Source organism: Zingiber officinale, chromosome 2A (genome assembly GCF_018446385.1).
Source record: "Zingiber officinale cultivar Zhangliang chromosome 2A, Zo_v1.1, whole genome shotgun sequence".
Lineage (NCBI taxonomy): Eukaryota > Viridiplantae > Streptophyta > Magnoliopsida > Zingiberales > Zingiberaceae > Zingiber > Zingiber officinale.
The window spans coordinates 120,337,637-120,361,518 of NC_055988.1; the positions used below are offsets into that span (position 1 = coordinate 120,337,637).

Below are 23,882 nucleotides of genomic sequence, written 5' to 3' on the forward strand. Positions count from 1 at the left end.
TCGATCCACGGATCGATCCAGCGCTTATGCTCGAAAAAGGATCGATCCCGATCGATCGGCTGATCGATCGAGTCCCAATCGATCCACTGATCGATTGGGACCTCTGGATCGATCCACCGATCGATCCAGAGGGGTTCTGTTCGCGGGGACTCACCGGATCGATCGGTGGATCGATCCAGATCTTCTGGATCGATCCACGAATCGATCCAGATCTGCTGGATCGATCCACGGATCAATCCAAACCTGCTGGATCAATCCACGGATCAATCCAAACCTGCTGGATCAATCGGCTGATCAATCCAGATCTTGGTTTTTTGCCCAAAACCAAGCCCAAAGCCCCCTAAACCAACATCTAGTCAACCATGACTTGTTGGTACATAAGACCTAGCATCCGGTCACCCTTGACCAGCTAGGACTCTCTCACCAAGTGTCTGGTCAATCCCTTTGACCCACTTGGACTTTTCTCTTCTTGCCAAGTATCCGGTCACTCCCTAAGACCTACTTGGACTTTTCTTCCTCGTGCCAAGTATCCGGTCAATCCCTTTGACCTATTTGGACTCTCACCAGATGTCTGGTCAACCTTGACCCATCTGGATTTCTCTTGCCTGGCTTCACTCACCAGGACTTTCCCAATTGCCTAGCTTCACTCACTAGGTCTTTCACCTGGCTTCACTCACCAGGATTTTTCTCCTGCCTAGCTTCACTCACTAGGACTTCCCAATTGCCTAGCTTCACTCACTAGGTCTTTCACCTGGCTTCACTCACCAGGATTTTCCTCCTGCCTAACATCCCAGTTAGGACTTCCCAGTCAAGTATCCGGTCATCCTTGACCTACTTGACTCTTCTTCAATCAACCTTGCATTGTCAAACATCGAAATCTAAACCAAGACTCAAGCTTGGTCAACCAGGTCAACCTTGACCTGAGGAATGTTGCACCAACAGGCTGCTAGCGAAATGGTGGAGGAAAGTCGTTCGTAAGTCCTTGAAGCTTTTGATCGATCCATCTGGCAGCCTCCGGAACCAGCGTTGTGTCGAGCTCGATAACGTTGTAAGGAAGACCCTGCATTTGACTCCATCCGTGTATTGATGAAGAGTTACTGCGCTGTTGAACTTGTCCAAGTGGTCGTCTGGGTCTGTTGATCCATTATACTCCCCGATCGCCAGAGGAGCATAATGCCTGGGTAGCGGATCCTGTAAAATTGCTTCAGAGAATTGGCGATGGATCCGCTCAGGCGACAAATCGGCTCGGGGAGCTTTCCCCTTCTTCGCATCCCGAGCTGGAGCTTTATCTGACGAAGATCCTTGGTCCTGATTGTAGGACCGTTGGGTCGGCTAGAAGGGTTGGTAAATAACCTGTCAATTAAAAACAAACAACCCTTCCTCGAACGATTAAGCTAACACTTGTAAAATGAATTAAGCAGATAAATAAAAGCATAAAAGAAAAGACGAGGCACAGATGTTTACTTGGTTACAACCGATGTGGTTGTTAATCCAAGGAAGATTAAGCTAAAAAACTCCTTCAGGCGGAGAAGTCTCTTACAGCGTTTAGGCACTGAAAACAGAAGCTTAACTACAACTAAAGCATACAAGTGTTTGGAAATCGAATGATCGTGATTGTAGAAAAGCTTCTGGACCAAGGCTATATTTATAGCCTTGGTCAGCGCCTGAAGGGTTCCGGCGCCTGGACAAAATTTATCCCCAGCGGTTGGATCGAGTCAAAGCTCGATCCTCGAAAAAAGATTCAGCCCGGCGCCCGACAGCCCGGCACCGGACAGCTCCGGCGCCCGGACAGCTTCAGCGCCTCGGGCCAAAAGTCAACCTGTTGACTTTTGGTCCGTGCTCTCTTCTCGGTTCAGCTCGCCTCTGGTCCGGGTCTTCGGCCCCGCTTGCTTGGGTGATCTCGACATCCGAATAGGGCTCACCCAAACCCATCTTCCGGTCTTCTCGAGCGTGCTTCCTCGGCTTCTCGTCCCTCGACGTGTCCCTTCTCATCCACCACAGACTCATCCGCAGACTTGGTCCCCTGGTCGCACCCGTCTGACCTTCGCTAATGCGTCTCTTGCTCCCGAGCAATCTTCCGCTCTCCCCTCGGAACCACCGCGCACTTCCTTCTCGTCCACGGTGTACTCTTCCGCAGCACCTCGTCCCTCGGACGCACAGCGTGTCGTCCTTCTCGCTAGCTGCGTCTTCCACTCGAGTACCTGTGCTCCTAAGCTCCTGCACACTTAGACACGAGGTTAGAAACAACGCAGGACCTAACTTAACTTGTTGATCATACCAAAACAACCTTGGGGTTCCAACAATCTCCCCCTTTTTGGTGTGATCAACCCAAGTTAAGCTAGGGTCAACAATAGATATGAAATTAAATAGTTTATTGCAATAACATGCAACATGATAGAAAAAATTAAATTTCAAACATTCCAAATTTTAATTTTCAATTTTCTACCTCCCCCTAGACTTATACTTTCCTTCTCCCCCTTTGATCACAATAAAAATGGGGAACAACCAAAATCTAAGGGTTTGACACTTAGAAAGATTATAGAAATCTATTTCAATGATTTTTCGAGAAAGCATATTTCCAAGTTAAGGAAAAAGATTTCTAAGTCAAAGAATAACTTAAAAAATTTCTAAGTTTCACTAAAAAAAAACTTTCTAAGCAAAAAAAAAAAAAAAATTATGCAAGAAAATTTAGGAAGATTGATAACATTAAAAGAATTTTCTATGCATTTATTTATTTTAATACTTATATCAAATAGTTTTAAATTTCCATTTCAATTTATTAGAACTTCTTAAATCACACTTTTTCAAATTTAAAGTCACAAATATTAAACGTGCAAAAAATTGTATCATGTTAATTTTTATAATTTTTTGAATTTCTACTTCACAAAAATATTTCAATGGCATAAACTTGATAAAATTTTTCGACAATCTAATTTGTAAAAATTCTTTCAGCAATGTGCAAAATTCGTTTGAAAGAATATTTTGTGATAAAAATTCTAATTTGCAGGAATTTATAAATAAAAGATTTCTTAATCCGAAACACTTTTTCGATGACTCAATTTCTAAATCGCAAAACTCTTTCGCGAAAGTAATTTGTAATTCGAAAAAATATTCGAAGAAAGTTTTCGACAACACTTCTAATTTGCATAATTATTTCGAATAAATGTTTTGCAATTTACAAAAGTTTTTCGATAAAATTTCTAACTTGCAAAATTCTTTAAATAATATTTTTGATTTGCAAGACAGGTTTGACAATTGATTTTCTAATTCGAAAAATTCTTTCGATGATTCAATTTCTGATTCAAAAGACTCCTTAGGCAATTTTTCGATTGGTTTAACCAATTGATTAAAAGATGGAGACCATACCTGACTTACCTTTTTGGTCGTTGGTTCTCCCTCTGTTGAATTAATTTCTTCCGAAGATTCTCCCCCTTCATCGATCTCAGGATGTACTTCTGATGACGGCTCGATGTCTATTGAGGAGACGACTTCAACCGGTTCTTCCTAGAGCATTAAGAACTTTTCCCAAAGTTCTTTCGCGCTTTTGTACTCTCCGACTCTGTCGAAATCTTTAGTTGGTATTGCGCTTAGAATGTGAAACTCTGCCCGAGAATTCGCCATGGACTCTTCACGTTGCTTCTCGTTCCAGAGGCGTATGCCGATTTTCTCTCCGTTCGTGTCTTTCGGTGCTTCATAACCTGCTTTCATTATTAGAGAAATACCAATATCAGAGTTAAGAAATACCTTCATTTGTTGCTTCCATGAAGAAAGCTCCCCCTCGAATGTTGGTGGGTAGTCGCTAGCTCCGGCCATTGTTGCTTCAGTTAGTCATCGTGCCCTAAAATCTTACTTGTAGGACCGTTGGGCCGGCTAGAAGAGTTGGTAAATAACCTGTCAATTAAAAACAAACAACCCTTCCTCGAACGATTAAGCTAACACTTGTAAAATGAATTAAGCAGATAAATAAAAGCATAAAAGAAAAGACGAGGCACAGATGTTTACTTGGTTACAACCGATGTGGTTGTTAATCCAAGGAAGATTAAGCTCAAAAACTGCTTCAGGCGGAGAAGCCTCTTACAGTGTTTAGGCACAGAAAACAGAAGCTTAACAACTAAAGCATACAAGTGTTTGGAAAAAGAATGATCGTGATTGTTGAAAAGCTTCTAGACCAAGGCTATATTTATAGCCTTGGTCGGGGCGCCTGGAAGGGTTCCGGGCGCCCTGGGGGGATAAAATTTATCCCCCAACGGTTGGATCGAGTCAAAGCTCGATCCTGTGAAGAAGTCAGTTTCGGGCGCCCCGGACAGTTCCGGGCGCCCCGGACAGCTCCGGGCGCCTCGGAGCCAAAAGTCAACCCAGTTGACTTTTGGTCCGTGCTCTCTTCTCCGGTTCAGCTCGCCTTTGGTCCGGGTCTTTCTGCTCCGGCTCCACTTGCTTGGGTGATCTCTGACATCCGGAATAGGGCTCACCCGAACCCATCTTCCGGTCTTCTCGAGCGTGCTTCCCTCCGGCTTCTCGTCCCTCGGAATTACCGCGTGTCCCTTCTCGTCCACCAGCGTACTCATCCGCAGACTTCGTCCCTCGGTCGCACCCCGTGCCGACCTTCGCGCTAGCTGCGTCTCTTGCTCCCCGAGCAATCTTCCGCTCCGGCTTTCGTACCTCGGAACCACCGCGCGCACTTCCTTCTCGTTCGCCGGTGTACTCTTCCGCAGCACCTCGTCCCTCGGACACACAGCGTGCCGTCCTTCTCGCTAGCTACGTCTTCCACTCGAGTACCTGTGCTCCTAAGTTCCTGCACACTTAGACACAAGGTTAGAAACAATGCAGGACATAACTTAACTTGTTGATCACACCAAAACAACCTTGAGGTTCCAACACTGATGAGCTTGTGCAATTTCTGAGGGCGTCTGGAACAAGGCCCTATGGAATGGTATCGGGGTGGGCAGCGCTTCTGCCTGAGTACCGGTCGGGCCTTTGTTTTGTCCCCATATGGAGAGTTGCTCTGGTCGGTCCTCATGCGCTGCACGACCTCCTGACGCCGAAGTCGCTTGCTGCGCCATTCGCTCGGCTAATGCCTTTTGCTGCTGCTGTTCAACGATTTTTGCCGCCCGTGCCTGGATGAGCGCATCGAGCTCCTCTTGAGAGAGCATCACGGTGTGAGGCCTTCCAACTTCCTCCATCTTCCACTAGACTTGGGGCGTTCCCACAGACGACGTCAATTTGATCATGTCCGAGTGCTGAGTCGATGGTCGCTGGTGATGTGGCGCTCTTGTTGACTCCGTGTGGCCCTCTGGGTGACGTAGACCTCCGGCGAGAACCTGCAAGCACAAAACCGAGCCGGGAAGGGGTTCCCGGCGGCGACCCTCAGACGCTCAAGTCAGCTTCCGGCGGTAAGAAATCGAAAGAGGATGACGAGAACTGTAGCTACAGTAATGAATCGTGCATACCTCCGTTGGAGTCTGGGGGTCCTTATATAGGGCTCCCTGAAGGCGCGTTCAAGCTTACCGAGACGTGCACACTTCTCAAAGCATACCTATAATGAGTGTGTCAGAAAAGCGTGCCTGACGCTATACCTCAATAACGCGAGCATATCCCTGACGTGACAGTGGAAACTTCGGTCGTACGATTCTCTATCTGATCCGGCCGCCTACCATGCTGTCTGTCGACGACACTTGTCTCGAGGAGGATAGAGTCACCTGCCCCTTTTGTCTCATACCAAGCCGAACGGAAGAACCGCTTGACTAACGTTGCGATTGGCTGAGCGGGACACCTACTCAGCCCATCATACGAAGGCCCTGGCACTGCTCGACCGAACGGGAGAACCTCGGTGGCTATGGTTCCCGTTCGGTCCACTCGGCTAATGTTGCGATTGGCCGAGCGGGACATCTACTCAGCCCATCATACGAAGGCCCTGGTGTTGCTCGACTGAATGGGAGAACCTCGGTGGCCATGGTTCCCGTTCGGTCGATACGAAAACAGCTCAGCCTTCATCCCCTGTTATTAAGCCGCATTAGTCACTCGCCGAGCGTCGGGAGCTCGGTCTCGAGTCGAGCCGAGATGTCGGGTCGACTTTCCGCCGATCGGGGTGGTGATTCGCCCGATCGGGCGCCTACAAGGCGTTGACCACCTTGACCTTCTATCGGACGACCTCCCCTCCTTTACCACCGATCAACTATCATATCAAATTATTCAACACTTTCATTAATATACAATTACAATAGCTAAATAGTCAATTTAATGAGATCAACATTGAATTGTTGTTTTGTGTTGCATGCTTAAATTCATCTAATTCATTTGCTTCTTTGGACAATCAAAAGTTGATTCAATTAGTCAAATTCTATCTAAGAGATTTTTTTTTGATATTGACCTTTTAGAACTCTCACATCAGTTTCAAACTTTCATCATATATGTGTGCTCAAATTTGAAAGGATTGAATCACATTACTTGGCTGGTGATGAAAAATAGAAAAACATAACATATCTATTGGTTTACAAACTTTTACCATTGGCTTTGATTTTGCTGGTTGTAAGTTCTACAGTCGAGAGAGAATTTTCAGTTATAAAGATTGTGAAAAATCAATTTTACATAAAAATGAGTGATTAATAGTTAAATGACTCTTTCCTGATATATATTGAAAAAAATATATTTAGTAACTTATCGAATGATTGAAAAATAAAAAATTTTAAAAGTTAACTGTAAGTTACATTCTAATTAATGATAATGTTATAATTTTTCTACTTATCTTTTGAATTGTTATAAATTATATTTTTATGATTTTATATGAATGGTGCCCTCTTAAATAAAATTTTTAAATCCACCCTTACAAATAGCCTCCCTTCACATACTGGTTGGGACGAAGTGTAAGGGGAGACTGAGACTTTGCTACAATTAGATAAATAATAGCTCTGTTTCCTTTCATTCCTTTTTGTCATCGATTTTTAAGAGCTTTAAATTGGAGCAGACGTGGAGAAAATGTCATTATGCCAAAGCTCTATTTTTTTTCTTTTTACATTAGAAATATATCTTACGGTAATAATTTAATTCTGAATTTTAATAATGATTCCCTTTTTTTATTTCATCTGAATATTAAAAATGATTTTTTAGAGAGACAAATTGGGCGAGCCCCACTTACAGTACGCCCGTCTATTGTTTTCCGAGTTGAGATCCTCTGTCTAAAACTGACGTGTTCCCCTTTCGTCGATCGGACGGATTAGAATGTTATGATCTTCCGATCGACGAGGAGACACACAGACACGTCAGTTTTTTGCTACAGAGGATCTCATCTCATCTTTTCCACTCTTTGACAACGTCGTCAAGCGCCTTCTCCGCAGCGCCGCCGACTTTCAGATTGTTGAGCGCCTTCTCCCGTAGCACCTCCACCTGCCGCCGAGCCGCCTTCCCCTCCTCCCCCTCGATCATCTCCCTCACCACTCGGGCCACCTCCTCCCGCGGCACCAGCCCTCCCTCTCCTGCCTTCGCCAGCAGCGCGATACCCGCGCCCGCAGCCAACATCACCGCGTTCTGCCTCTGCTCCGCGAACAGAGGCCACGCCGCCATAGCCACGCCGGCAACAACGCTCTCCAGGGTCGAGTTCCACCCGCAGTGGCTGAGGATCCCCCCAGTGGCGGGGTGGTGCAGCACGGCCGTTTGGGGGGCCCACGACGGGATCAACAGTCCTACGTCCTGGGTTCGCTCTGCGAATCCGTTGGGCAGGAACCTGAACGGATCTGCCTTGCTCTGCACCGTGAAGAAGGCTTCACTGTTCTCTTCGCCGTCGCTGGGGCTCCGAACGACCCACAGGAAGCGCTGGCCGCTCATCTCGAGGCCCAGCGCCAGCTCCGCTAACTGCGCCTTCGGCAGCGTTCCTCCGCTGCCGAAAGACACGTACAGGACGGATCTGGGGGGCTGGCGGTCCAACCACCGCAGGCACTCCGCTTCCTCATCACCGGATTTCTCGGGCTTCCGCGTTAGTGGCCCGACAAGGTAGACCGGCGGCCGACCAGGTTCGGCCTCGCAGAGAGCCGCCGCGGCTCCCGGCTCGATGGCGTCGAAGGAATTGACGAGGATCCCCTGCGCCTCGCGGTAGCGGCGCCCGTGGTGGACGAACCAGCGGTAAGCGTCGTTGGATCGGTCTTGGATCGGGTGGAGGATGTCGGGACGGGGAATGGGAAAGCACCCGGGGAGGCGGAGCGGGTCGGGGAGGTGGTGGTCGTGGTCGGTGGCAGCGGCTTCGATGGCCGGGAGGTGGAGGATGAGGGAGAGAGCGAGGAGGTTGGTTGGGAAGAACAAGTAATGGGGGAGGCCAAGTTGACTGGCGACGGAAAACGTGTCGGTACTGAAGAGGTCAGAGATGAAGACGACGACGTCGGGGAGGGCCGAGAGGGCGTGGCGCAGGGCAGGAAGGGACCGGACGGTGGCTTCCGACATGGTGGTCTCGATGCGGACATCATCGGGGAGGTCGTCAAGGGGGACGGGGGGAAGGGAGATGTGCGAGAAGTGGTCGGAGGGGAGGGAGGACAGGATGGAGGACTGAGTCGCGGAGGCGGAGAAGGCGAGGGTGATGATGGTGACGGAGAATCCATGGCGATCGATCAAGACCTTGGCGAGCTCCATGATGGGGATGAGGTGGCCAATTCCGGGAGTCATACAGACTGCGACGCGAGGGCGGCGTTGCTGAACGGCGGAGGCCGCGCTGCCGACTTCCATGGCGTACGGAAGGGGAAAGGAATAGGAAGACGAGTAGACGACAGGAAATGATGAAACAACAGACCGATTTGATTGGCCCAATTTATAGAGTTTAAACGGCTCAAAATAAAGACACGATTTTTTCAACGGTCCAGATGGAAAGCTGCGCCAATGGACAACGGATTCCTTGTAAGTGAAACGGAAAAAAAAAAGACAGCAGAATTTTTAAAAAAGTTTTTGCATTTATTTTTATTTTTTATTATTTGGATGGAATTAAAAGTATTTAAACTATAGTAATTACTTTCCTTTTATTATGTAAACGCATTGAATGGAAATATATCTCTTTTAGTTCTTACTATCGGTAATCTAACAAAGGTAATCTACCAGACAGTTTTCCGAATTCATCGAAAGCGTGAAGGTCACATTAATTATGCGTTGTTCCTTTCATATTCGGGTCAAATCTGACTTTTCTCTTTCTTTTTTTCCTTAACTCTTTCTGTTTTTCATCTCTTTCCTTTGTGACATGTATACAAAATATTCATGCTCAAGTTGACATGAATGAATGAATATATATATATATATATATATATATATAAAAAGTTTCCACGTGATTATATATATATATATATATATATATATATATATATATATATATATATATATATATATATATAAATAAAGTTTCCACGCGATTATATTTAAAGAAGTCGAAATAAATAAAATAATATAGAATATCATTGAAATTCTTATAGTCTTATAAATTCACAAAATCTAAAATGAGTCTATTTAGACTTATCCAGTTAAAATTACATTTTAAGCTCTCTTCAATATTGGGTTTGATATATTGATTCCATATCAGGTTCAACGTGAGCCTGATATGATTCATATCATGCTCATATTGGAGTTTAGAACTGATTCTTTTTTATTACATTTTAACACCTTCGGAAAAGTTAAAATAAACAATGAAGGGTATCGTTGTACTCTCGTAGTCTCATAAATTCAAAGGATCTGAAAGAGATCCAATTTGACATGTTTAGACCGATTAGTGAGTTTTAACCTAGATATATCCAATTGGATTCATTTGAGATCCATTAGCTTTTTGAGCTGTAAGGAGTCCAACAGCACCCTCCATTACTTATTTTGACTTATCCGGTATTGATTCTATATCAGACCCAATGTGCACCCATGTTGGGTTTAGAGTCGATTCTTACAATAACATTTTAATATCTCTAGAGAAGCAGAAATAAACAATGGAGGGCACCAATGGACTCCTTACTGCCTTAGAAATCCAAAGGTTTGAAATGGATCCAATCAGACATGTTTAGATACATCGATGGATTTTGACCAAAATCTACCAATGTACCTAGACATGTCTGATTGGACCTATTTCAGATTCTGTGGATTTCTGAGATTGCGGGGAGTCAAACAATGTCCTCCATTTTTTATTTCAACTCCATCGAAGATGTTAAAATATAATAAGAAAAAATCAACCCTAAAGTCCAACGTGGGTCTGATATGAATCCATATCATACCCATGTTGTGCTTGATATAATTCTATATCATGCTCGTTTTAAGATTGGACTTGATATGATTCCATATCAAATTAAACGTGAGTCTAATATGATTTATATGATGCCCATATTGAGATTTAGAATTGATTCTTTTTATTACATTTTAATATTTTTAGAAAATCAAAATAAATAATGAAAGGCATCGTCATATTCTCATAGTCTCAAAAATTCAAAGCACTTGAAAGGATCAAATTTAATATATTTAAGTCCATTAAGTAAATTTTAAGTAAAATCTACGGATAATACTAGATAGATCTGAGTAAATCTATTTTAATCATATGAATTCATGAGGTTATAAAGATTTTAATGATACTTCCATTACATATTTCAATTTATGCAAGTACGTTAAAAATATAATTGTCTTTTATTTCCATCCAAATAAATAAATATGGATTTATATTTAAGTTTTTTTTTTAAAAAAAATGCATATAATTGAAAAGACAGCCAGACAGGTTAAATAAAAATTTGTATGATATATCCACGTGTTTAATAAAATATGAAAAATGATGCACAGGTATAATAAAATAAAATATGAAAAATGATGTAATTGCGAAGTGAAATATAAAATAACGAGTGTGGAATAAAATAATTGCATACGAAACTAATCGGTATATACATTTAATACATATTTGTTATTTTCTTAGACTTGGTAAATCTTTAAGTCTTTCTATATTACTGCAATATTTACAAATTATATTAAATTTTGACAAACATTAATAATGCCAAATTAGTCTCATATTATTGTTATTATATTCATCGCAAGTATACCACAATTCGTTTCTATACTATACGAATAAATAACTAAAAGGTGGGAAGAGTTTTCCTCTGAATACATGCATGGAAATTTAATCTCATGTCATGATAATATGTGTTGCAGATATTTAGATGAGTGAATTATTACTAACTTGACCTCAAATATTTTAAGTCAATTATATTGAGTTGGGAAAAGTCTGATCTATAAGTTGAGTTGGGAACTTGTAGGATTTCAAACTTTCAGTTTGGAAGATTATGATATCTCAATTTAGTTTCAAATTGTGAATTTTGAGTTAGATGAGTAAAATTATTAATTTTGATCTGAATATTTTAATAAATAAATTAGCTTGATAAGTAATGATAACTAAGTATTGGATTAATTCTCTCATCTAAATCTAAAATCGGTGATGATAAGTTTGTGTAATTCACACAAAAACACTTGATAACATGCATGATCTTAAAGTTAAGTTTTAAGGTAAAAATTAGGAATGATAATGAATCGAATTCATGTCGTCCCATTTTTATTTATTATATTTATTCTCATCCTTATCAAGTATTCAATTTTCATCTCCATCTACATATCTATCAAGAAATCGAATATCCATCCTCGTACTCATTAGAGGATCAAATATCCTCTATTAGGAATGAGCAAAAGTTCAATTAAATTGAATTAACCTACCGAATTAAAAATTTAATTATGTTATTTCAGATAATTCAATTTGATTTCGATTTTAAAATTTTTAATTTGGTTAAATCAAATAAATTGAAATTTAATACCACATGCAATACTGATATTAAAAAATCAATACTAAAGTGTATATATATAGTGTAACAAAAATAAATATAAATATATAGAAGTTTTAATTTGTACATCCGCCCATGCACGACTCCGTGGGTGATTAAATGAACTCAGAATGCCGGAAAGTCAGTTGGGATGCCCAACTCACTTTCGGGTACCCCAAGTTCACTCAGTCACCCACGGAGTCGCACACAGATGAGTGTGCAAGTTAACAAACTCCTATATATATATACGTGTAAGTCAAGCATGAAATTGTTTCATACCCTCCTTCATTTGGATCAGATATTGGATCCTCCATTGGGTTCAAAGAAAATTATCATCCCTAGTACAAATCAAAAGTGCTCTCTTTTTTTTTTCAAATCATTAAAGGGGTACACTTTGATTTTTTTTTTTTTATAATTATCCAATTGTCTTCATTCTTGTCTAAATTATGATTTGATCGGATTGTTGTAATAGTTACAAAACTGTAGCTACTACACATGTTGTAGTAGTTACAATTTTATAGCTATTACAACATGAATGTCAGGTGAACATGTCAAATTTAAATTATAGCAACTATAGTTTTGTGGCTACTAGAACAAAATTGATAGGTAACTATGGTTAAATCATAGCTGCTATAATGTGAATATTTTTGAACAGGTTAAATATGTATTGTAGCAGCTATGAAACCATAGCTGCTACAATGTGTTTGACCAGATCAAGATTTAGGTGGGAGATAATTATATGAATAATACTGAACAGTATTGGAGGATAGTTAGGTAATTATACACGGAGGGCAGTTAGGTAATTATACATGGAGGGCAGTGATCCTGTCCGAAAGCTGAATCAACAGACGCTGGGCACGTGACGCTCTCCCAGTGGCTGACGTAGATCTCCCGACTATCCGCCCGGACCTCCGGTGAACCTGCACAGAAGTCGGGCCGGGAAGGGATTCCCGGCGACGACCCTCCGACGCTCAAGTCAGGCGAAGCTCAATGACAAGAAAGTGGCTCCAAGAATCGTAGAACGCGTACCTCCGGCGAAGGATGAGGGCCTTTATATAGGGCTGTGGAGAAGCGAGTGCACACATACCGAGGTGTACACGTGTCCTCAGCCCATACCCCAGTAAGGGCCTGTCAGTGAGCTTACCTGACCCCATACTGCTACAGTCCAAGCACGTCTTTGATGGGACAGCGGAACCCCCTGTCGTAAGGTTTGGAGTATGGCCTAAACGTAGAACATGCCCGCTGTCAGAAAAAGATGTCCCTTGTCCTTTTCCCCTTGCTTCCAGCCGGGCGTCCGGCCGACCAGCCTCTGCCTTACGTCCGGCCGGACACATATAGTGGTCTACTTGGGAGATTCTCGGTAATGTGCTTTGTGGAGACTGTTAGCAGTATGTTACCTCATGTCTTCAGCCGAGCGTGTCCTCCGCTCGGCCCTACGATCCTGTTCCATGAGCGCCGGGGCCTTGCTTCCTGCTGGGGCGCCTTTTGCCATCAGTTAGACACCGGTCAGTCGGCCAGGCGTTCGACCCACCCATCTCCGGTCGGCCACCTGGCCCTTTGACTTCCATGTGGCGTTGACTCCCCAGAACGGGGGTCCCCTGTTCTTACCGCCGCCCTCCGCTCGGCCCTACGATCCGGTTCCATGAGCGCCGGGGCCCAGCTTCCTGCTGGGGCGCCTTTTGCCATCAGTTAGACATCGGTCAGCCTGCCGGGCGTTCGACCCACCCATCTCCGGTCGGCCACCTGGCCCTTTGACTTCCACGTGGCGTTGACTCCCCAGAACGGGGGTCCCCTGTTCTTACCGCCGGATCACTTGCCTCTCCTTCAAGTCTAGTCGAAGGAGGCGATTAGTCCGACTGACTGGACTGCGAGTCTAGCAGGGCGGCGCCTTTGTGCCATTATCCTTCGCTCGGCCTACCGCAGGGATGGCCTTAAGGTTAGTCAACAGCCACATTCCTTGAACCTCCTCGTAATCTGCGCCAATCTTCGACATTAAGGCTGAGCATGCACTCATTAAATGCTTCGAATGGCTGAATGCCACGTGGCACACTGTCGTCATCGTACGGCGGCGGCAGCTTGGGGCTTTGATGGGATCGAAGCGGTTCAAAATGAACGGCGCGATGTGAACTTTGATTCCCGTGACCTGGATCCAACGGTGGAGGTCGTCCGGCCTCCACCCTATTAAATCTTCGTTTTCTCCTCCGTCGCCTCACTCCTTCTTTTGCGTGCCCCCGGTTATCCTTCGCGTTCTAGAGCTCCGGCGATCGTGTTCTCCTTCTTCCGTCGATCCCCAGTGTTCTTCCTTCGATCCTCCTTTTTCTCGTAAGGTTCTCCTCTTTTCTTTCTTGTTTCCGGTGCTTTCTTTACATTTCTTTCCCCAATTTTCGCTTCCAGAGTACTCTTTTCGCTTGCTGTCGTCTTTCTTCTGCCTTTTTGCCTTTTCGATTTCTTCCGATCGGACCATGGCTAGTTCTTCTCATCCTGAAGACCAGCCCCTCGGCCCCTGGTACACTACCATGCAATCACGATTCGATCAGCATGACTTTGATATTCTGACCGATAATTTTGAAATCCCCGATGATTTTGAACTTCTTTTAGCCGGTCCCTCCGCTCGGCCACACAAGCCGCCGCGCGGAGCTTTCTGTGTCTTTCGCGACCAGTTTACTGCCGGTCTGCGTTTCCCTGTACATCCTTTCATTATAGATGTTTGTAACTTTTTCGGTGTTCCGCTCGGCAGTCTAGTACCCAACACCTTTCGCCTTCTCTGTGGGGTTGTTGTTTTGTTCAAAATCCACAACATCTCCCTCTGTCCGGAAGTCTTTTATTATTTCTATTACCCCAAGCAGTCCGAGCCGGGCACCTTCATGTTCCAAGCTAGGCCCGGCTTAGTCTTCTTTAATAAACTGTCTTCTTCCAATAAACATTGGAAGGAGTATTTTTTCTATATTCGTATGCCCGATCGGGCCAATTTCCGGACAAAGTGGCAGATCGACCTATCCCCCGCTCCAGAGCTGAAGAAGTTCAAGACCCGACCGGACTACCTCCATGCTGCAAATATGCTAGCCGGTCTATGGCTCGACATCAATAAGCTTCTTCACGAAGGAGTGATGTACATCTTCGGTTTGAGTCCCATACAGACTCCTCTTCCGAGGGGCTTCGGTAAGAATTTTACTTGAGCGTTTGCTTTGATTGCTAACTGATTTTTCTCCTTTCCTTTGCAGCGGACATCGTCATGGAGTCGGTAATGGCCGACATTCTGAAGAGAAAGGCGGCGGTGCTCGAAGCCGCGGCAGCCAAAGAAATGGAAGCGCTTGGTATCCAACCGGTCGGCTCGCATGAAGAAGAGAGCGGGACACATGCCGGGGAGTCGGCCACTCAGGCTTCTCTCCCAGAGTCAGTGGCTAGAGCTGTGAGATCTCGAAAAATTGAATAAATAGGGTTATTTCAGAAATAGCCTTATAGAATTTTTCCGGAATTTTTAGAAATTTTCTGGGAATTTTTCGGAGCTCGTAAGACGGGTTTTGAAGGGATCAATTTCGGGTGCGGATAAAGCCTGTTTGGGATACCCGTTTAAGTGAGGAAATGTTTTTAATTATAAACTTCCTTTTTCTTTTTCCTCCCCACACGCTGAACCCAACCCGATCCCTCACTTCTTCCCCGACTTCTCCTCCTCCTCCCCGGATCTCCCCTCTGCTCGAAGCCGATCTCGCTTCCTTCTCTGTTCTCTCTCACGGACGATCGGCGCCGACGGGAGCAAGGCTTCAGCTCCGGCGATCACCCTCTGCTGACATCTCTTTCCCCGACCCTTTCCTCTCTCTGTTCCTCGCAAACAACTCGACGCCGACGGGGCTTGCAATCGTCTTCACCGCCTGAGGAGGAGGTCGCCGGAACCTTGCTAGAGGTCGAACAAGGAGGCGGATCCTCCTGATCTCATGTTCTCAGGTCTTCCCCGAGCCTTTCCTTCCCCGATCCTTCTGGGTTTTGCCGATCCTTTCTTCCCCGATTCGATCACTGGCTTGAAGATGACCTAGGGTTTCGAAGGTAATCTATTAAACCTAGCTGTGGATATTAGAGCTTCGGTTTTCTTCTCTGTTTACCGATCCTCATCTTCTTGGCGGTGGAATTAGGTCACGGATTTGGAGAGGTTGGAATCAGGGAGGTGTTGTTGGATTAGGGGAAGGAATCAGATCAGACTCGTGCTAGGTTTTCCCTTGATCGGATCAGTGGACCTCCACCTCCTTGCTGTTGATTGAGGTCTCGAATTGAAGGTGAGTTCTTGTTGAAATTATGTGTTGCTTGATCAGAGATCATCATTTCATGTTGATATGTGATCTTTGTTTTGATTCCTTCTTGATCCAATTGATTCCAGTGAGGGGAGGTGAGGTTCCATTCTTGCTGTGGAATTGTGTTTGGTTCTGGCAGTAACAATCACCTCAATCCAGCATCAACAGTAGGTTCGATCTGCTCTGTTCTATTTGTGAACTTTCTGATTTCGGCAGTAAACCATCCAGCAACAACAACAACTGGATTTGAGGTAAGGAATAGGATAATTGATCTTGTTGTAGATCATGTTTCGGAGTTGAATTCTAGATGATCTTGTTCTAGATTGGAATTAGGGTTTTACTTAGTGGTTTATGTGGAGGGATTTTGATACATGTTGTAACTAGTTGTTAAATTGCGTAGATGTAATTGTGTAGAATAAATCCAATGAAATGGTTAGGGTTAGGGTAATTAACCCTAATCAACCGTTGGATTTCTAATCTAATTGGTGGTTAGGGATTAGGTAACTAACCCTAATCGACCATTAGATTTAAATTGGTAAGTTGTGATTGATGTGATTAGGGTTTTGCCCTAATTTAGTTTTAGAGATTTTATTTAGCTATTCATTTGATTTAGCTAAATAAAATATATACATTGTTTGTTGACACAGGACTCTGATTCGAGACGGGCGTCTCGACTTCGGATTAGGACTGGATTGTACCTTCTCTTTGAGGCGGGTACCCTTTGACTTATCTCTTGATAGTGTCTTATGATATGTGCAGTTTATATATACTTACTAGTGATTGGTAGATTTATCACTTCCCTGGTTATAGTTTATTCGATACCTGCAGGCGGGTACCCTTTGACTTATCTTTTGATACTGTCTTATGATATGTATAGTTTATATATAGTTGCTAGTGATAGGTGGTAGATTTATTTCTTCCCTGGTCTTAGCTAGTTGATACCTATCACATGCTTCATCTGTTAGTTGCCTTACTTCAGGATTGGATATTTACCTCTTGCCATGTATATATATGTTCATAGAGATGCATGTCTATAGTGCTCTACTCTACCGGATTAGTTGCTTTACATGTGGGATACATGCTCTTGGATTCATGATACTTACATCATTGTTATATGTGATATCTTTGAGTTTATGCTGTTTATATCATGGTTATATATATGCGTTTACCTTTTGGGCACCCGCATATATGGAGGAGGCTATGTTCGGTATGACATACTTAGCATCATGCACCATCTGCATGATTGCATCTTTGGCGATTGACGACTCCATTATTGTTGAGCTCGTCGGTAGGCTACATGGACCACGTGACCACTGCATGGGTAGTGGCACGGCACCTGTGGTGTGTATGGCATCTGTCAGGGCTCCGCTGGTCCGCTCATGGGTAGTGTGCTGCAGCGTGGTAGCACGAGGATCCCTCCCGTCATCGTGTAGAGTTGAGAGCGTTACGCTCCTCACTATGTTTGAGGTAGGAGGATAGGTGTACTCGACAAGATCCGTCCACTCGGTCACTCATCGGGGTAGTGACGCAGAGTGCGGTGTCACAACCCTACCTACTCGGTCTCGCCATCGCGTGTGAGACGGCTGACTAGCGTCGGGGTGACCATGTCATATCGCATCATATGCACATTGCATTTATTGTGATTGTTGCATATTGGATGATGCACTTGGATGACTGCATGATTGACATGCATACAGGATACATGCGTATTTGTTCGACTATCTTTATCATGTATGTCCACAGTCATTCGCCCAAGCCTCGCAGTGAGTTGATTTATTTCAGTTATGCATTTCTTATTATTCTTGCTGTAAACTGTATTACATGCTTCTGGTTACTCATTACAGTTTATTCAGCTATGCATACCTGTTATATTGTTAGGAGACTGTACTGTAGGTCCTATGGTTTAGGAGACTGTACCTTAGGATATTACTGATAGTTATATGTTGCTGTACATATCTATTGGATTACCTGCTGAGTTCTTTGAACTCACCCCGTTGTTACTATTTTTCAGGTTGAGGCCGTCAGGAGAGATTCCAGTCGCTAGCCCCATTATCGCGAGGATTTCCTTTGTCGGATTATATTTTGCTTTTGCATCTTATATACTTGTATTGTGGGTTTGTATTGTGGACTTTACATTGCACATTCGGGTTTGCTACTTTTGTTTTCCGCTGCGGTTGTATTTCCATTACTTCGTGGATTTGTTTCTTCGTTGTAGTGGAGTAGGCTGTTTACATATATCTTCGAGGTTCTATATCGTCTTTCTTTATTAAACTGCGTGGATTAATCATATATTATATCTGTGTGGAATGTTGATATAAACTGCGTGGTTTGTTTCTTATTTGTATTGTATTATTCCGGCCGTGTGTGGCCGAGGTATAGAGATATATGTATACTGAGCTTCATATTGTCCGCCGTACATGGGAGATGCTGCCGAAATTTCTTCGGACAGGGACTACCTGGGGCGTGACAAGAGCAACCATCATCCAAGAGCCCTCCGCTCGGGGTGACGGCTCAGCTCCGGAAGAAGAACAGCCTCACCCGAAAAGGCACCAAGTGGATGTTGGTGCAATATCCCTCAGGTCAAGGTTGACCTGGGTAACCAAGCTGAGTCTTGGTTTGGGTTTAGATGTTTGACAATAAGATATTGATTGAAGAAGAGTCAAGTAGGTCAAGGTTGACCGGATACTTGACTGGGAAGTCCTAACTGGGATGTTAGGCAAAATGAAAGACCTAGTGAGTGAAGCTAGGCAGTATGAAAGTCCTGGTGAGTGAAGCCAGGCAGAAGGAAAGTCCAGTGAAGCGGCAGAAGAAAAGTCTGGTGAGTGAAGCCGAGGAAGACCTAGTGAGTGAAGCTAGGCGGTATGAAAGTCCTGGTGAGTGAAGCGAGGAAGAAAGTGAAGTGAGGCAGAAGGAAAGTCACAGTGAGTGAAGCCAGGCGGAAGGAAGTCCTAGTGAGTGAAGCTGGCGGATGGAAAATCCTGGTGAGTGAAGCCAGAAGGAAGTCCTAGTGAGTGAAGCTAGGCGGATGGAAATCCTAGTGAGTGAGGCGGTGAAAGTCCTAGTAAGTGAAGCTAGGCGGATGGAAAACCCTAGTGAGTGAAGCTAGGTGAAAGTCTTGGTGAGTGAAGCCGGGCAGGGAAAATCCAGATGGATCAAGGATGATTGGACATCTGGTGTTGGGAAGTCAAGTAGGTCAAAGGATTGATGGATACTTGGCATGAAAGAAAAGTCAAGTAGGTCAAAGGATTGACCGGATACTTGGCACAGAAAAGTCCAAGTGGGTCAAAGGATTGACCGGACACTTGGTAAGGGAGTCCTAGCAGTCAAGGGTGACTAGATGCTAGGCATGACATACCAACAGTCAAGGTTGACCGGATGTTGGTTTGGGAGGTTTGGGACTTGGTTTTGGACAAAATCAAGTCTTTGGATCGATCGATGGATCGATCCGGCTCTGAATCGATCGATGGATCGATCGGAGCTCTCAAGAGAGCCTCCGGATCGATCCGTGGATCGATCGAGGTCCCAATCGATCGATGGATCGATTGGGGGTGCCTTCGCGCGATAAGCGCCGGATCGATCCGTGGATCGACCGCGTTTGCTACTGTATGGATCGATCCGTGGATCGATCCAAAGCCTCCGATCGATTGGGAATATTCGAATCGATCGGGATCCCACCGTTGCGTCGTTTATAGCTGCAGGCGTGTGATGGCTGCGGCATCACTTCATGGTTTCATCTCATATCTTCGCCAGCTCCTCCACAGCACTCTCAAAGCTCGTGATCGCCAGTTCTTGAAGGTTCTTGGAAGCTCTCCGAGTCAAGAGGCGGATCAAAGGTAAGAAGAGAAGCTAGGGTTAGGGTTTTCTGCACTCATTGTAAGCTTTGTGCTTGTATTTTGTTTCCCTTTCCTTCTTCTTGTACCGAGAGTCTTGTAGGGCTTCTCCGCCCTCGGTAGTTACCGAAAAGGAGTGTTTCATAGTGGAGGGTGCGTGCGTGGTGTGGATCCTTGGATTAGTCACCTCCTTTGGAGGTGGATACCAAGTAAAATCCTAGTGTTAGCGTGGGTGTATTTGTTTCTGTATTTTCCGCTGCATATTCTTGAAGAAACAATCAACGCCAAGCAACGCCGAGCAACGCCAAGCACCGAGCGAACGCGACGAGCTATTCACCCCCCCTCTAGCTACTTTTGGTCCTAACAGTGGAGACTCCCGTCCGATCAGCCACGTCTGCTGTTCAACCCTCTGCCCGAGCCACTGCAAGTGCTCGCGGAAAGGCTCCGGAGGTCGAAGCCATTTCGTCCGATCGGACTCCTTCGGAATGGGACGAGCCGGCGGCCCCTATTGAGGCTGTTCCAGTCAGTTCCCTTCCGCCCGCTCCTCAACCAGTCCAGCGTTCGACCATTCGATCTCAGTTTTCGGCGCCGGCTTCTGATCCTCTTCCGACCGCCGGTCGGACGACCCCAGGTCATGGCCGCACGATACGAGTCACTCTTCATCTTCTGACTAAAGAGCTGCTGCCAGAGGCCGACCAACCGACAGCGTCCGAGCACACTATCACTTTGAAGGGCCCATTAGCTGAGATGTGGGCCGACGCTCAGGCACGCGTCGCGCTGATCCCCCTCCGAAATTTGGCCAATAGCCATATGCAGCAGGCCACGGGGGTAAGTTTATTTTCTCCCAAGCTTAGTATGCATTCCTTCCGATCGACCAATAACAACTTCTTATTTCTTTTGTCAGAGATGGGTGGAGGAGATTGCTGTCTCCAACCGCCTGGCCTTGGTAGATGAAGAACTGAGGCAACTGAAGGCGGCAGTCGGTCCGCCCGGCTCTCAAGGCCCTTCATATGCCGAGCTGCAAAAGGAGCTGAAGAAAGCTCAAGATTTGTTGGCGGCCGAGCAGAAGAGGCACTACAACAAAAACCCTCATAGACATCGGTGGAATAACAACGGTTTTAAGCAAAAACCGATGTCTTTGAGTATTTTACACCGGTTTTTCCAAAAACCGGTGTCTATGAGTACAGATTTTCGCTCATAGACATCGGTTTTTTAGGCGATGTCTATGAGCGCCTTTTTTTCGTTAATAGACATCGATTTTAACAGCGATTTTTAATGTGAGATCTCGAAAAATTTAATTAATAGGGTTATTTGAGAAAATAGCCTTATAGAATTTTTCCGGAATTTTTAGAAATTTTCTGGGAATTTTTCGGAGCTCGTACGACGAGTTTTGAGGGGATCAATTCCGAGTACAAATAAAGTCTGTTTGGGATACCCGTTTAAGTGAGGAAATGTTTTTATTATATAAATTCTTTTTCCTTATTTCCTCTCCTAAAACGCCGATTGCCCGAACCCTCTCCTTCCCCCGACTCTGCTATGCCTCTCTCGCGAACAAGCGACGCCGACGCGAGGGATGCTCCAGCTCCGGTGATTTTTCTTCCCCGGCACTGACATCCATTGAGCTCCGATCCTGCCGAAGCCCTTCTTCCTCTCGCTCTGATCTCTCTGTTCTCTCACGGATGATCCGACGACCCTTTGGTGGCTAGGGCACGGTGAGGAACGAGGTTCGGTGCCGCTAGATCAAGTTGTCCCATCGCCGATCACCGGCGTGAAGGGACAATTAGGGTTCCACGAGTAAGCAATCAAACCTTCTTTCTCGCTGTGGTTGCGTTCTTGTTGCTATCCATGCCCTAGATCCATTGCCGGTGCTTTGCCCCTTCGCATTGGTGCTAGATGTTTAACCTATCAGATCTTGATCCTCATTCTTCTTTACGGCTGAATTAGGTCACGGATTGGAGGGGATCAATGAGTCTGTTCTGTGGGGATTCAGTTGAAGAGGTTTTCTTGAGCTATGGTTGTGCTTGATCAGTAGTCTTCCTGCTGGATTCCTGCTTGATCCGATTGATAGCAGCAAGGTGAGGTTCTGTTCCATTTCTATGGTGTTGATTTCTTGATCGCCTGAGATGTTATCTTCATCTGATCAGTAGGAAGGATTTTAGCAGCGAGGTTGTGTTGCTGTGATGCTGGAATTGTGGTCATTGAGGTGGTTTACAGCAGCGTTCTAGTTCAGCAACTTCTCTTGTTGCCAGCAGCAAGTTTGATCCGAATAGAGGAGTTGATCCCAGTAGGTTGTTCTGTTCTGTTGTGTGTTCCTGTTTCGACAGCAACCCCATTCCAGAAGCTTGATCGAGGTAAAGTGTAGGCATTTTGTTACATGTTGAGGAATTAGGTTTATGTATTGATGAATTAGAGATGAGTTGGATCACATTGATTAGTGGAATTTAGGTTGATACTTGATGTGTAGATTTAGGTATGATTTGGATTACATGATTACTAGATGGTTAGTGATTATGTTTGGATTTATTTGTGTAGAATTAATCTAATGGAATTGTTATGGTTAGGGTAATTAACCCTAGTCAACCATTGGATTTCTAAGCTAATAGGTGATTAAGGATTAGGTAACTAATCCTAATTAACCATTAAATTAATTAGGTAGATTGAGGTTGTGTTGATTAGGGTTTTGTCCTAATTTAGTTTTAGGAATTTTATTTAGTTATTTCATTTGGATTTAGCTAAATAAAACATATATATATTGTTTGACACAGGACTCTGATTCGAGACGGGCGTCTCGGCTTCTGATTTGGATTGACTGTACCTTCTATTGGAGGCGGGTACCCTTTGACTTATCTTTTGATACTGTCTTATAATATGTGCACTTTATATATAATTACTAGTGATTGGTAGATTTATCACTTCCTTGGTTATAGTTTATTCGATACTTGTAGGCGGTTACTAGTGATTGGTAGTTTTAGTACTTCCCCGGGTTTTAGTTTAGTTGATACCTGATACATGGTTCTACTGTTAGCTGCTATACCTTAGTATGCTTTTCTTTCTGGCTATGTTATCTGTGTTCATAGAGATAGAGGTATTTATTGTGCTTCCCTCTATACTGGATTAGTTGATAGATATATTGGATATGTGATATTGGATTCATGTGGTTTATTATCCTTGTTATATATGTGTTTATCTTTTTGGCACCTACACATATGGAGGAGGATATGATCAGGTATGACATACTGTAGCCGCATGCACCATATTGCATGATTGCATGCTGGGCGATTGAGGACTCCATTATTGTTGAGCTCGTCGGCCGGCTACATGGACCCGCACACAACGTGTTCACTGCATGGGTAGTGGAACATCACTCAGGGTGTGTAGGGTAGATTGCCCGGTAGTGCTCCGCTAGGACGCTCATGGGTAGCGTGACAGGAGCGTGGTAGCACACCGGGGTCCCTCCCCGTCATTGCGTACCGGGAGATGAGAGCGTTACGCTCCCTCACTATGTTTGGGGTAGGAGGATAGGTGTACTCCGACAGCATCCCGTCCAGTCGGTCACTCATCAGGGGTAGTGACGGCAGAGTGCACGGTTGTCATAGCCCTACCCACTCGGTCTCGCCATTGCGTGTGAGACGACTGAGCATGGCAGTAGGGGTGACCAGGACATGCCATTTGCATCATATGCACAGATTGCGTTATTTGTGATTGATGCATTTTGGTGCTTGCATATGATTGACATGCATACAGGTTATATGCTTTTGCTCTGACTATTTTTATCTGTGTATGTTCACAGTCAGTTGCACAAGCCTCGCAGGTGAGTACAGTTTATTTCAGTTATGCATTTTCTTACTATTCTTGCTATAGACTGTACTTTATGCCTATTGCTGGTTATTACAGTTTATTTCAGCTATGCATATCTGTTATACCGTTAGGAAACTGTACTATAGATCCTATGGTTTAGGAGACTGTACCTTAGGATA

The 23,882-nt window shown here is 44.6% G+C and overlaps 1 protein-coding gene and 2 long non-coding RNA genes across 4 annotated transcripts; 2 read left to right on the forward strand and 1 right to left on the reverse strand.

Moving 5' to 3' along the window:
- Positions 1-7,066: 7,066 nt before the first annotated feature.
- LOC122042113 (hydroquinone glucosyltransferase-like) lies at positions 7,067-8,804 on the reverse strand. Its single transcript, XM_042602064.1, has one exon. It carries the CDS (start codon positions 8,704-8,706, stop codon positions 7,285-7,287), a length of 1,422 nt encoding a protein of 473 aa, XP_042457998.1. The 5' UTR covers positions 8,707-8,804; the 3' UTR covers positions 7,067-7,284.
- Positions 8,805-15,400: 6,596 nt separating this feature from the next.
- LOC122039956 lies at positions 15,401-18,148 on the forward strand. Of its 2 annotated transcripts, none has more exons than XR_006128453.1 (4): positions 15,401-15,833; positions 15,920-16,060; positions 16,162-16,326; positions 18,087-18,148. It is a non-coding gene; the product is annotated as an uncharacterized LOC122039956 (long non-coding RNA). The 2 variants fall into 2 exon arrangements; XR_006128454.1 differs by lacking the exon at positions 18,087-18,148 and adding an exon at positions 16,723-16,782.
- A 3,709-nt stretch (positions 18,149-21,857) lies between these two features.
- LOC122039957 lies at positions 21,858-22,704 on the forward strand. The gene is made up of 3 exons (XR_006128455.1): positions 21,858-21,980; positions 22,050-22,256; positions 22,671-22,704. It is a non-coding gene; the product is annotated as an uncharacterized LOC122039957 (long non-coding RNA).
- Positions 22,705-23,882: the final 1,178 nt, after the last annotated feature.